General features: G+C 44.5%; 1 protein-coding gene across 1 annotated transcript in view; it reads left to right on the top strand.

Annotated features, from left to right (window-relative positions):
* ADCY2 (adenylate cyclase 2) overlaps positions 1–13,311 on the top strand; it is an 831,331-nt gene that overhangs the window by 381,708 nt on the left and 436,312 nt on the right. The window contains exon 5 of the mRNA XM_075826916.1: positions 11,922–12,070. Coding sequence (XP_075683031.1) covers positions 11,922–12,070 — 149 coding nt within the window. The remainder of the gene's footprint in view (positions 1–11,921; positions 12,071–13,311) is intronic.

Below are 13,311 nucleotides of genomic sequence, written 5' to 3'. Positions count from 1 at the left end.
ATACCACACAAAATAGTCATTAGTTACCATTTCCCGTATGTGTACTTTATATTTGCATCGTTTTTTGAACATCCTTTTATTTTTCTAGGACGTTACATGGCTTAGAACTTTAGCAGCAATTTCTCAAATGTTCAAGAAAATTTCAAAAGGCTTTTTTTACAGGGGCCAGCTAAGTACTGAAGTAGTTTTGAGGGCCTTATATATTAGAATCCCCGAATAAATCTTTCAAAAGTCTTTTTTTTAAGGTACCTGTTCAGTTCCAAAGTGGCTTTGAGGGGCCCATGTATTAGAAACCCCCATAAAACACCCCATTTTAAAAACTGCACCCCTCGAAGTATTCAAAACAGCATTCAGAAAGTTTCTTAACCCTTTAGGCGTTTCACAGGAAATAAAGCAAAGTAGAGGGGAAATGTACAAATTTCTTTTTTTTTTGCCGAAATTCATTTGTAATAAAAAAAAATCTCTAACACAGAAGGTTTTTCCAGAGAAACGCAACTCAATATTTATTGCCCAGGTCCTGCAGTTTTTAGGAATATCCCACATGTGGCCCTAGTACCCTAATGGACCGAAACACAGGCCTCAGAAGCAAAAGAGCACCTACAGGATTTTGGGGCTTGCTTATTTTTAGATTATATTTTAGGCACCCTGTCGGGTTTGAAGAGGTCTTGTGGTACCAAAACAGTGGAAACTCCCCAAAAGTGACCCAATTTTGGAAACTAGACCCCTCAAGGAATTTATCTAGGGGTATAGTTAGCACTTTGACCCCACAGGTATTTTGCTATATTTATTGGAGTTATGCCTCGTTTACACGAGCGTGATATACGTGCGTGCGACGCACGTGCTTTTCACGCATGTCGTACGCACCTATATTAGTCTATGGGGGCATACAGAGAGTCCGTGAGTTTTGCTCAGCGTGAGTCCGCTGAAAAAAACTCACGACATGTCCTATCTTTGTGCGCTGTTCGCGCATCACGCATGCCGCACGGAAGCACTTCCGTGCGAACTGCGTGATTCGCGCAACAGCTGTCAAACTCTGAATGTAAACAGAAAAGCACCACGTACTTTTCTGTTTACAAACATCCAAACGGAGTGTCATAATGATGGCGGATCATACGCTGATGACACACGGAGCTGTTAAGTGCCTTTTGCGCACGCAAAACGCCGCGTTTTTTGCGTGCGCAAAACACACACGCTCGTGTAAATCAGGCCTGTGAAAATGAAAATCTACTTTTTTTTCTGAAAAAACATAGAAATTTGTAATATTTACAAGGAATAAAGAAGAAAATGCACGCCAGCATTTGTAAAGCATCTTCTCCCGATTACGGAAATACCCCATAAGTGGTAATAAACTGATGTTTTGACACACAGCAGGGCACAGAAGGGAGGGAGTGCCATTTGGATTTTGGAGCTCAGATTTTGCTGGATTGGTTTTTAGTGCCATGTCGCGATTGCAACGCCCTGGAGGGAACAAAACAGTGGAAACTCCCCAAAAGTGACCCCATTTGGGAAACTACACCCCTCAAGGAATTTTTCTAGGGGTATAGTATAGCCGTGAAAATGAATATAAACATTTTTGTCCACTAAAATGTTGAATTTTTTCACAAAGGATAAAGGAGAAAAAGTCACCCTAAATTTGTAACGCAATCTCTCCCGAGTATGACAATACCCGACATGTGGTAATAATTATTTTTTTTTAATAGAAATTAATTAACTTTTGCAGAACTGATCCTTTTTTGCTTTTCCATTTTAGTTTTTCACTCCACGCCTTCCAAACGCCATAACTTTTTTATTTTTCCATGAATTGAGCAGTGTGAGGGCTTATTTTTGGCGGGACGAGCTGTAGTTTTTATTGATACCATTTTTTTGGTACATATAACTTTTTGATCACTTTTTATTACATTTTATTTAGAGCTTTGGTGACCAAAAAACTGTGATTTTGGCATTTTAAATTCTTTATTTCTTACTGCGTTCATAATGCGCAATAAATGAGAATTTTACTTTATTCTGCGGGTCGGTACGATTACGGCGATACCATATGTATATCTTTTTTTATGTTTTGCAGCGAAAATCACTTCTTTATAAAATAATTTATTTTCTGTGTCACCATATTCTGAGAGCCGTAACTTTTTTATTTTTCAGTCAAAAAAGCGGTGTAAGGGCTTGTTTCTGCGGGACGGGTTGTAGTTTTTGTTGCTACTATTTTCCGGTACATGCGACTTTTTGATCACTTTTTATTCTATATTTTGTGAGGGGTAGGGACCAAAAAATAGTGATTCTGGCACTGTTTTTAGTTTGTTTTTTTTGCAGCGTTCACCGTGCGGTAAAAATAACATTATAGTTTTATAGATTGGGCCATTACGAACGTGGTGATACCAAACATGTGTACTGTTTTTTAACGTTTTCATTTTTTCCCTATAATAAGAGACTTATTATAGGGAAAAAAAAATCTTTTATTTTTACACATTTGTAAAACATTTTTATTAACTTTTTTTTACTTTTTTCTTTAGTTTTTACACTTTCTTTTTTTACCTGCAGCTCTGATCGCTTCTAGAATACATTACACTACCTAGATGTAGTGTAATGTATTCCAACTGTCTGTGTGACGTCACAGTCACTCTGTGTAATGGCGGGTTAGGGAGACAGACAGGTGAGCCCTAATCTACCCGCCACTCAGTCCCTGCCTACTTGCAACGGCCCGTCCTAAGCGACGGCGTACAACTGGGCGACGGTCCCTACGCTCACTAAGTGCACGACAGACAAACAGACAAGGGTACACAGAAGCTAAGGGAAATGGGGCTGTTGCCCACGGCAACCCCGTGAGCAACAAGAATAGTGAACGAGCCGAGTCAAACCAGGAGTGGACGAGGCACAAAACGAAGAGCAGGAGAATAGTCAGTCAAGCCAGGGTCAATATGAAGCAGAAGACAAGTAGTAAGCAGCAGCAGCAGAGCCAGGAAACAGACTGAAAGAATCACAGGCAAAGGAGGAGCAGGAAGTGAAGGTATAAATAGACAGAGGGCGGGAGCTAGCTCCGTCTGGCCAGGCTGTGATAGGCTCTCCCACTCCTCAGCCTCCCCGACTGATTAGTGGAAGAAGGGGTCACTCGACCAGACTTAGGAGCAGAAGCTGTGTCAGGCAGATCCTTTACACTCTGACAGTAGTCTACGAGGTCCTCATAGGCTTCTGTACATGGCAGACCAGGAGGCCATCACAAGCATCAGCAGCCCCCACAATTGCATGGGGGCTGCTGATGTGCTACAAACCCCCTACATGCTGAGATCGCAATCGAGCCCCGCATTTAACTGGTTAATTGCCAAAATCAGTGGCAATGAGCCGCTGATCGGCAACAGTGGATTGTCAGCTGTCAGGGACAGCTGACGTCCCGGTTCCTGATGCAGACTGTCACAGACACTGTCACCGACAGTGTGAATTGTGAACGGCAGTGACGTCCTGTCACTCTGACAGGAAGTCTATCAGGAGGCTGGTCCTGATAGGCTTCCGTACATGTCAGACACGGAGGCCATTACTTGGCCTCCGGTCACCATGCTAGCCATCTGCAAACCTCACGATTTCATTGTGAGGTCTGCCGATGTGCTAGAAACCCATAAAATGCGGTGATTGTAATCGATCACCGCAATTAAGGGGTTAATTGCCAAAATCAGCGGAAATAAACTGCTGATCGGCATACAGTGGAGTGTCAGCTGGCCTCCCGGTTCCCAGTGCACGCTGTTGCCGACAGTGTGCATCGGGAGCTGCACAGTAACTGTACGTCCCTTTGCACTAAGACACTGGCCACATGGACGTACAGTTGCGTCATGGTGCGCCTAGGAGTTAAAGAAAGGAATCCCGATAGGACAATACCTAAGGGTGAAGAGAAATTGCTCCGATGAGCAATCCTTTCAACTTGAATGTGATAGTCTTAATCAAAAATTTCTAATATCCTAAAATAATCCTACACAGAGCATATGCCAGGGCAAGAGGCGATTGACAGGAAAGATCTTCTGTTTGGCAAGAGTCGTAAACCATTAAGCCCTCTTCCACCATAAGGTGCATATAAACCTTTGATGCAGGTTCCTCCCAGGTCTCCAAGATATTACAAAAACATTGGCCTATTCTTCACGCTGATCCTGACCTTAGGGATGCAATTTCAACTACTCCTAGTACCACTTACCGCAGATGTAAAAATCTGCGAGAGTTTTTAGTACATAGTCACTATTCTAGGCAATCTTTGCCACGGAATACTTGGCTCAAATCTTCAGTCACTTGATCTCATCACTGTGGAAGGTTCTCCTCTTGTCCCCTTATACCTACTTTGAAAAACTTTTGTAATCCCCCTGATGGTAAAACCTATGAGATCAGGCAATTTATTAATTGTCAATGTAGTGGAGTCATATACATAGCCAAATGCCCTTGTCCCAAACTTTATGTGGGCAAAACTATCCAGGAACTGAGGAGAAAAATCTCTAAGCACCTCAGTACGATAAATAAAAAGGAAGACACGCCTTTATCGAGACATATCCGATCCATGCTTGGTTGCTCCAATTCTGGGGTATTACCCAATTAAAATTGGGCCCCAGGACTGGGAATTTAGACCGAAAGCTTCTACAGGAAGCACTCTTAGTCCAATTGGACATAATGAAGGATTTACTTACGTGGCCTTTCTCTAACACACCTATCATATAGCGTTAACATGTTATAGGATATTTTGACTTACAGACCTGCCTTTCACCCCTGGATTACATTTATAATCAACTATGATCCTACTGCTGTATTTATGTCCAAACTTTATATTTTCTACTATGAGTCCAGTGAGACTGATGCTCGAAACATGAGCCTTGATGGCCAACTCCTCTCTGTTATTTAATTTAATTTCTATTTTATTTTATTCTATTCATGTGCTGTCTAAATGACACAAATAGCCTCTCTCGGTCATATCCCTCGGATATGTATCGATGACTTTCTATCCAATAATTAAGTGCCAGTCCACATGCACTAATTAAAATCTGTTATTCCGATATAAAATACTTTCCATCAGGGATATGACTTAATCTCTGAGACCCTGGGCATGCGCAATATACTCAGTTGCGGCTTAGTATCCCAGCCATTTCACAGATAGATGCTGGATGACATCTATACATAGACATGGCGTTCTATTTTGGATATATTTCCATCTCAGTGACTCCAAGCGCATGCGCAACATCTTGAGCTTTAAAAACTTCTAAGTACCTGGTGTCTCTGCACTTAGACTATCACAATCTCTGGGTATGTGGACCCGCTGGGCCATACCGCCGTAGCGGGATAGCAGCTGGCCAAACAGGGTACCTGTAATGTTCATGGCTGCGGGCCGTCAGCTCCGTTCCTCCCCTGACAGCCGCAGCCACGAGTCGGCAAGCGCTGGCCCCAGCCTCCTCCTCAGGAGACGCCAGCGCTCGCGTCCACTAACCTCAGCCGGATCCCGTAGTGTTCACGCGCATGCTCGTGCCCGCTCTTGAAGGGGCAGCGCGTGCGCTGGACCTAGTTGATGAACTTTGACCCGTGAGTACCCTGGACTATAAGAGAGGTCCAGCCCCCTTGTTCTATGCCTGAGCGTTGTTGTTTTCCCTAGTTTGTCTATGGGATGGCCTCCTAGTGTGTTACCTGTTCCTGTACCTGTTCCAGTTCCTGTACCTGTTCCAGTTCCTGTTCCTTGCATTTCCATACCATCCTGGTTGAGGACTGTTCTGTGCCAAAGTCGTGTCGTGCTGTATCCACGTCTGACCTGCTTCACCTCGCCTGACATCTACCTGCTGCCTAGTCCAAGCCGAGCCTGCCCTGCTGCTGTCTGAGCTGCCACAGGTACCTATACGAACTATAGACTTTCACCTGCTCCCTGTTGGCCAGCTGCCTTACCGCCAAGGCGGTACGGTCCAATGGGTCCACAGACTCTTCGTGACAGTACCAAGTCAATGTCTATAGTTCGGATAAATGTACCTATGGCAATTCAGACAGTAGTGATGGTTTAGGCTCGAATGGAACTCAGGCAGCAGGCAAACAACAGGTGCGGTGAAACACAGCGGGTGTAGTAGGCGACACAACACGACTCCAACTCTGTACAGCACAGGAACATGGTAGCATGGGATACAGGATACAGGTAGCAGGAACGGGAACACTGGGAACTGGAAAACACTCAAGGGACAATTGCAAAGACTAACACGTGTAGGTACAAACAACGCTCAGGCAATGAAGGAAGGGCAGGGACCTTCTTTTAGACCAGGGTGATCTGCTAGCAATCAGCCCAATCTCACACATGTGTGCGCTCTAGCTCTTTAAGGTTGGACTGAGCTTGCGCGCACCCTGGTGGTTTGTTTTGATAACTCCTTTAACAAAAAAAGTGGCAATAACAGGGGTGGGAGTCAAATTTTTAACAGCAGTTTCTCTAATTTGCTGACGAAGATATACTTGCCGGGATGGGGGGGACTGGTTTGTCGCGCCACAGAAAATTATTCTGACTCTATTCGTCAAATAAAGCAATTACAATATAACAAATTGTCACGATCTAGAGGTATGTGGACCCACTAGGCGGCTCCTCCGTATCGGAGAGGCAGCTGGCCAAGTCACAGTCTATGCAAAGTCTATACAAGTAGTTCGTATCACAAGGGTACCTGAGATAGTCAGACGGTGGCAGAGGCTCTGGCACGGATAGGACTAGATGTGGCAGGTTGCGCCAGACGTAGCGGATGGTACCAGGAGTGGCAGATAACACCAAACGTGGCGTTTACCAGCAAGCGTGGCAGGTTACGCCAGACTTGGCGGATGATACCAGGAATGGCAGATGACACCAGACGTGGTGTATACTTGCAGGCGTGGCATGTTGCGCCAGACGTGGCGAATGATACCAGGAGTGGCAAATGACACCAGATGTGGTGTATAACAGCAGGCGGCACACCACGACTCCAACACTAGACAGGCTCAGGAATAAAATACAGCACGGCATACAGGATACAGGTAGCAGGGCATGGGCACACTGTAAGCAGGATAACACTAAGGAACCATTTGCAATACAAACAAGGGGAAACTACAACTACGCTCAGGCACGAAGTGAAAGGGCATGGCTCTTTTTATAGTCCAGGGTGATCTGGGAAATAATTAATTAATTACATATGCCCTTTAAGGCCGTGAACCAGCGCACGCCCCCTAGCGGACATAGCAGGACAGAGCGGCCCAATGCGCTGACTTCTCCCAGGAAGGAGATGTTGTCCAGAGGAGGAAGGTCTGCGTACGCGGCAGGCAATAGGTAAGGGGAGGCAGCCGTGGCCATTACTGTACCCCCCCCCCTTATACCCCCTCTTCTTGGATCCAGAGAAAGAGAGGAATTTTTTAATGAGGGTAGGGGCATTAAGGTTCTCCTCTGGTTCCCAGGACCCCTCCTCAGGACCAAACCGTCTCCAGTCCACCAAATAGAAAGTCCTTCCACCTACCCTAATGCAGTCCAGGATCTTCTAACATCAGGTGAACTACTGTGAGTAACTGTGAGTAACTGCAGGACTAGGAGTTTTACTGTAGCGGATCAGGACAACAGTTTTCAGTAGGGACACATGAAAGGAGTTGGGGATTCGGAGGGTAGGGGGCAGCCGAAGCTTATAGGAGACAGGGTTTATCTGTTGTAGAATCTCAAAGGGTCCGAGGAACCTTGTAGCAAATTTGTATGAGGGCAGCTTCAAACGAATGTTCCTTGAGGATAGCAAGACCTTGACTCCAGGAGAGAACTGAGGGGGAACTTTTCTTCTTTTATTGGCATGCCTTTTCATGCAGTCCACTGCCTGGAGGATCGCAGACTTAGTTTGCTGCCAGATACGAATAAAAGTCCCAAATTAGGAATTTGCTGTTGGTACTTGAGTCATGAATGGGAATAGGAAAAGGGACTCGAGGATGCTGGCTGTACACAATGTAGAAAGGAGACGAGGCAGTAGATTCACTTGTGTATTTGTTGTACGAGAATTCTGCCCAAGGTAGAAGTTGTATCCAATTGTCATGTTGGGCGGAAACAAAATGACAGAGATAATTCTCCAAAATTTGATTGGTCCTCTCCACTTGACCTTTGGACTACAGATAGGCGGAAGAGAAGTCCAGCTTAACATCTAGCAGGTTGCCCAGGGCTCTCCAGAACTTGGACGTAAACTGTACACCCCGATCCAAGATAATATGCAGATGAAGTCCGTGCAGACGGAAGATGTGTAGAATTAACAGATTTGCCAGGCGAGAAGCATACGGAAGACCAGTTAATGGAATAAAGTGTGCAATTTTAGAGAAACTACTCACTACTACCCAGACCGCAGTACATCCAGCTGAATAGGAAAGGTCTGTAATAAAGAACATACGATATGCTGCCAAGGAGCATCAGGTACAGGCAGGGGTAAGAGCAGAGCAGTAGGTTTGGATCGGGTAGATTTGTTTGAGGCACAGTTCGTACATGAAGAGACATAGTCCGCAACATCTTTAGGCCGCGTGGGCCACCAGTACTGACGGGCTATGAAGTCCTGAGTCTTTCGAACACCTCAGTGCCCCGCCAGTTTATAGCTGTGTCCCCTACGGATAATTCTCTTTCTGTCTGCAAGGCGGACAAAAGTCTTTCCAGGAGGAATGTCTCTAATTTGCAATGGGCTAGTGACAATAATCCTAGACGGATCTATAATATATTGAGTCATTAGTCTCATATGATCGAGACAGTGCGTCAGCCTTCACATTCTTATCAGCAGGACGGCAGTGGAGCAAGAATTAAAATCTAGCGAAGAACAACGACCACCTGGCTTGCGAGGATTTAGTACGTAAGGTTCTTGTGGTCGATATAAATGATAATAGGGTGGACCGCGCCCTCCAGCAAGTGTCTCCATGCCTCGAATGCCAAATTGACGGCCATAAACTCCCGATCCCCGATGGAATAGTTGCGTTCTGCCGGAGAGAATAATTTCGAGAAGAAGCCACAGGCCACCATCTTGCTCTTTTTTTTTACATAGTAGTGCTAGGAACCAGCGCGCGAGTGCCCCCTCGTGAACATAGCAGGACAGAGTCGCCAGATTCGCTGATGTACCCACACTTGTTATATTAAACTCACCCATTATATAGAGACCTATTTAGTACCTAGTTGCTCCCAGCCCATGCAGTTAGGCTGTACACTGTGAGTAGGCTATTTGCCACAACCCCCATAAACAGTAGAAAACATACTGCACCAGAACCAAGCTCAATACGTAAATTCAGTACTAGAACAAAGCTCAGTACATATATAGAGCACTAGAACCAAGTTCAGTACATATATACAGCACCAAAACAAAGCTCAGTGTAGCGTCCATGGCCGCGGGCCGTCGGGTTTACTCACCTCCCGACGCCCACAGCCATGGATCCGTGAGCGCTGGTCCCCATCTCCTTCCTAGGAGACGCCAGCGCTCACTTCCGCTCCGGTCTGCTGTGTCCCGTAGGGTGCGCGCGCACGCTCGTGCCCGGCCTTAAAGGGCCAGCGCGCACAAAGGAAATCGTCATCATCATCAACTGCCACGATTTCCTGGTCTATAAGAAGGTCCCAGGCCTTTTGATCCTTGCCTGAGCGTTGTTAGTTTTCCCAGTCTGTCTTGCAAATGGTCCCTTAGTGTTTCCCGTTCCAGTTGTTACCCGTGCCTTGTTTCCTGCTTCCAGTAATCGGCCTCCAGCATGCCTCTAATAATCCGGCAAGAGCGTACATCCAGTAATCCAGTACCAGCCTGCTTCTAGTAATCTGACACCTTCTTGCTTCCAGTAATCCGCACCAGTCTGCTTCCAGTAATCCACACCAATCTGCTTCCAGTTATCCGGCACCAGACTGCTTCCAGTAATCCGGCACAAAGAAAAAGGATGGACCCTCCGGCCTTACATAGACTATCGAGGTCTGAACAAGATCACTGTCAAAAACAAGTACCCCTTGCCACTGATCTTTGAGCTCTTCGACTGTATTCGTGGCGTCAAGATTTTCACTAAACTTGAATTTTGTGGGGCTTATAACTTAATACGTAGTCATAAAGGGGACGAGTGGAAAACCGCACTCAACACTGTCAATAGGGCGTTTCTATCTAACTAAATGGCAAGGGGGTGTGATGTCTACGCTCTGATACTGCCCAATCAGCTACGGACATTGTCAGAGCGGCTTGCGCTGTGTTCCCTCCCGCAAGAACACACACAGACTGGTGGATCTGCAGAGAGCGCTCTTTCAGTCTGTGTGTGTTCTCGCGGGAGAGAACACAGCGCAAGCTGCCCTGACACTGTCCGTAGCTGTTTGGACGGAGCAAAGACATCACGCCCCCCCTTACCTTTAGTTAGATATAAATGCCCCATTGACAGTTCAGGGGCTTATTTACATGTCGGGTGCCAAATATAATGGCACCGATATGCAAATAACAGAGGAAGAAAGGAAACATTTTTAAAGTGAGACAGTGTTTGTGAAGCCCTACCTATTGCATGCTGCACTCAGCTGCACATGTATGGGCAAGTGAAAGGTTATCTTTAAAAGGTCCTTCACTTCTGCCTCCGTTCTAAACCATCCAGATGTCTCCCATCAGTTCCCATTGGAGCTTCACGCCTCTAACATTGGTGCTGGAGTACTCCTCTTCTAAAAAAACTCAAAGGGTAAAGCTTTCTTCTGTGGCTTTTTCTTGAAACTCTTCTCTGCAGCAGAAAGGAAATATTCCATGGGGGATCGTGAGCTCCTGGACATCAAATTGGCCATAGAACAGTGGAGACATCTCTTGGAAGGTTCTGCACACTGACCACAAGAACCTTACCTTCGTACAGTCGGCACAACGTCTGAATCCACGTCAAGCCAAATGGTTACTTTTCTTTGCCAGATTTAATTTTCAACTCCATATTTTCACCCCTTCCCGACATTTGATCTATCCATACGCCATAGTCGGGTAGGGGAAGTATGGAACGGGCTCACGGAGTGAACCCGCTCCATATGATGCCGGTGTGGGGTGTATGTTACAGCCGACACTTCAGAGTAATGAGCGGCATCGTGCTCGAGCGCGATCCCGCTAGTTTAACTCGTTAAATGCTGCGGTCAATACCAACCGCAGCATTTAAATCGTTAGAAAGAGGGGTGACACCCTCTAACAGCTCATCGTGCCCCTGGCAAAGCAATCGTGGGGGGGGCCATGGTTGCTATGGCTGCCTGCGGGCCTAATGAAGGCCCCCAGGTCCGCCATCTTTGTGCTCCTATTAGGCCCTGCCTCCGATATACTGTCATACATGAGTATTGCAGTGTATCATGCAAGCAATCTAACGATCGCTGGTTGAAGTCCCCTAGAGAGACTAAAAAAAAAAGTCGAGGCGTGAGTGGGAACGACGGGCCGCGGCCACGGACGTTACAATAGGTATAAATACAAGGTTTTTTTCATGAACTTAGATGTGATCGATACTAGGATGGATCCTTTGTGTCAGAGACATACAGGACCTGCTCTCAGTCGAGCCATCAGTTCATCTGAACTGACGGATTCGACTGAGATAGAGTGATACAGCTTCTATGTATACAGGATGCATATCAGTTAGAAACGTTCTTAAAAACACAAAAAAAATTAAAAAAAATACATTCAAAGGTGTATAAAGCCTTTAATTTCTTAAATTGCTTTGGAACAATGAGACTACACTCTCAGGCCAGTTCTTCTTTTAGGTCATTTTGATGACTAAAGCCCAATGTCTATGGATAATATCAACACAGTCATTCACATGTGATCTTCATTTTGAAAGTAGAAAATTTTAATTGCGTAATAACTTACATATAATGTCAAAGGTGGAAGAAGTTTTCTCAAAGGTTGAACCTGTACATTATAATATAGATAATAAGCTCAAAAAACATTTACCCATTTATTTAGGAGATTTTGTTAGTTTATTGCACCTAATTTTTAATGATTTTATTTTTCCAGGAGCGTCTTCTTCTTTCCTTACTGCCTGCTCATATCGCCATGGAAATGAAATCTGAAATTATTCAGAGACTGCAAGGACCTCGAGCCGGACAACTGGAAAATACAAATAATTTTCATAACCTGTATATAAAGAGACATACTAATGTGAGGTGAGCTTCAGAAACATAAGCAATAGCGAAAGTGGTAAATCTGGCATAAACGAATTTCTCATTGATTTGCTTAAAGAAAAAAACTTATTGGATGAAAGATATAGTTTGACATAAGTTGCCTCTTAATCTCCTTGCCCATAAACCTTGTAGGATGTTAGATTCACCACTCATCATCTGGCATAAAAAATGGACTGGATTCTGGATCCTTACAACAGTCACAACCCACAAAAAATTAAATTGAGTAGCGATAAAATAATTTTTGGAAATGGGAATTCTACTTTGTAGGTTTTTAAAAAAAAAAAAGACTATTTAGATTGGACCAGTTTTTCAGAAAAAAATGTTTTTAAATGTATTTAAGCAAAAAGAGATCAGACACATCTTTTGATACATTAATTTCTAAATATTTTTTCAATTTTGACAAATAGTGAAAGGATAATGAAATGTGGAAGAAGGGTCCAAAGGTAATAAACAACATGTCTCATAGTTCACTTGAATTCCTAAAACGTAGCTGTAACGGGTTAATGCTTCAATAGTAATTGTTAATGAGTTATTCGTATCTCCAAGAAAAATTAGAGCATCTTCCACATATAGAATTATTTTCTCAGTTCTATCCCCATAGTTGCAGCAATGAATATTATTATTGTTTACAATCGCTACTGCTAGCGGTTCGACAATAAGGGAAAACGACCCCTGTCTGGTTCCTCCATTTATTCTAAATCTCTCTGATATTTCCTGGTTAAAGAAGATGGAGGCAGCATGACTGTGCCCCAGTGCACAAAGCAAGGTCCATAAAGGCATGGTTGGGTGAGTTTGGTATGGAAGAACTTGACTGGCCTGCACAGAGCATGGGGGTTCGAGTGAAGTATCCCACTTAATACCATTCAGTGGTATACGTTGCAGCCTTCCGTCAGAGGTCTACATCAGGAGTCCTCCTGACATATCCCTCCGATGGAAGGCAAAAGCGCAATGTGAACTACATCTAAGTCGTCTTGTAAAGATGGTGCAGGATTTTCTTTAGCTGTATCAGTTTGACTATTTAAAAAATTATCTGGGTACATGGCAAAGTCACTGAGTGCTTCATCACCCAAATTACTGCAAGATAAGCTAAATGTTGGGCATCCTTCCCCCCTGTTACCAGCACGCCATTCACCACACCCATTTTAGTATCCAATTCCTTAGTATTAACTAGCCTATTAAATTTGTCCAGCATGTTTATTGTGTTCTTTTTCAAGAAGAAAACA

This window comes from Rhinoderma darwinii, chromosome 5 (assembly GCF_050947455.1).
Source record: "Rhinoderma darwinii isolate aRhiDar2 chromosome 5, aRhiDar2.hap1, whole genome shotgun sequence".
NCBI classification, from domain to species: domain Eukaryota; kingdom Metazoa; phylum Chordata; class Amphibia; order Anura; family Rhinodermatidae; genus Rhinoderma; species Rhinoderma darwinii.
Note: the sequence above shows the minus strand (reverse complement) of the source record. Positions and strands in the feature narration are given on the sequence as shown.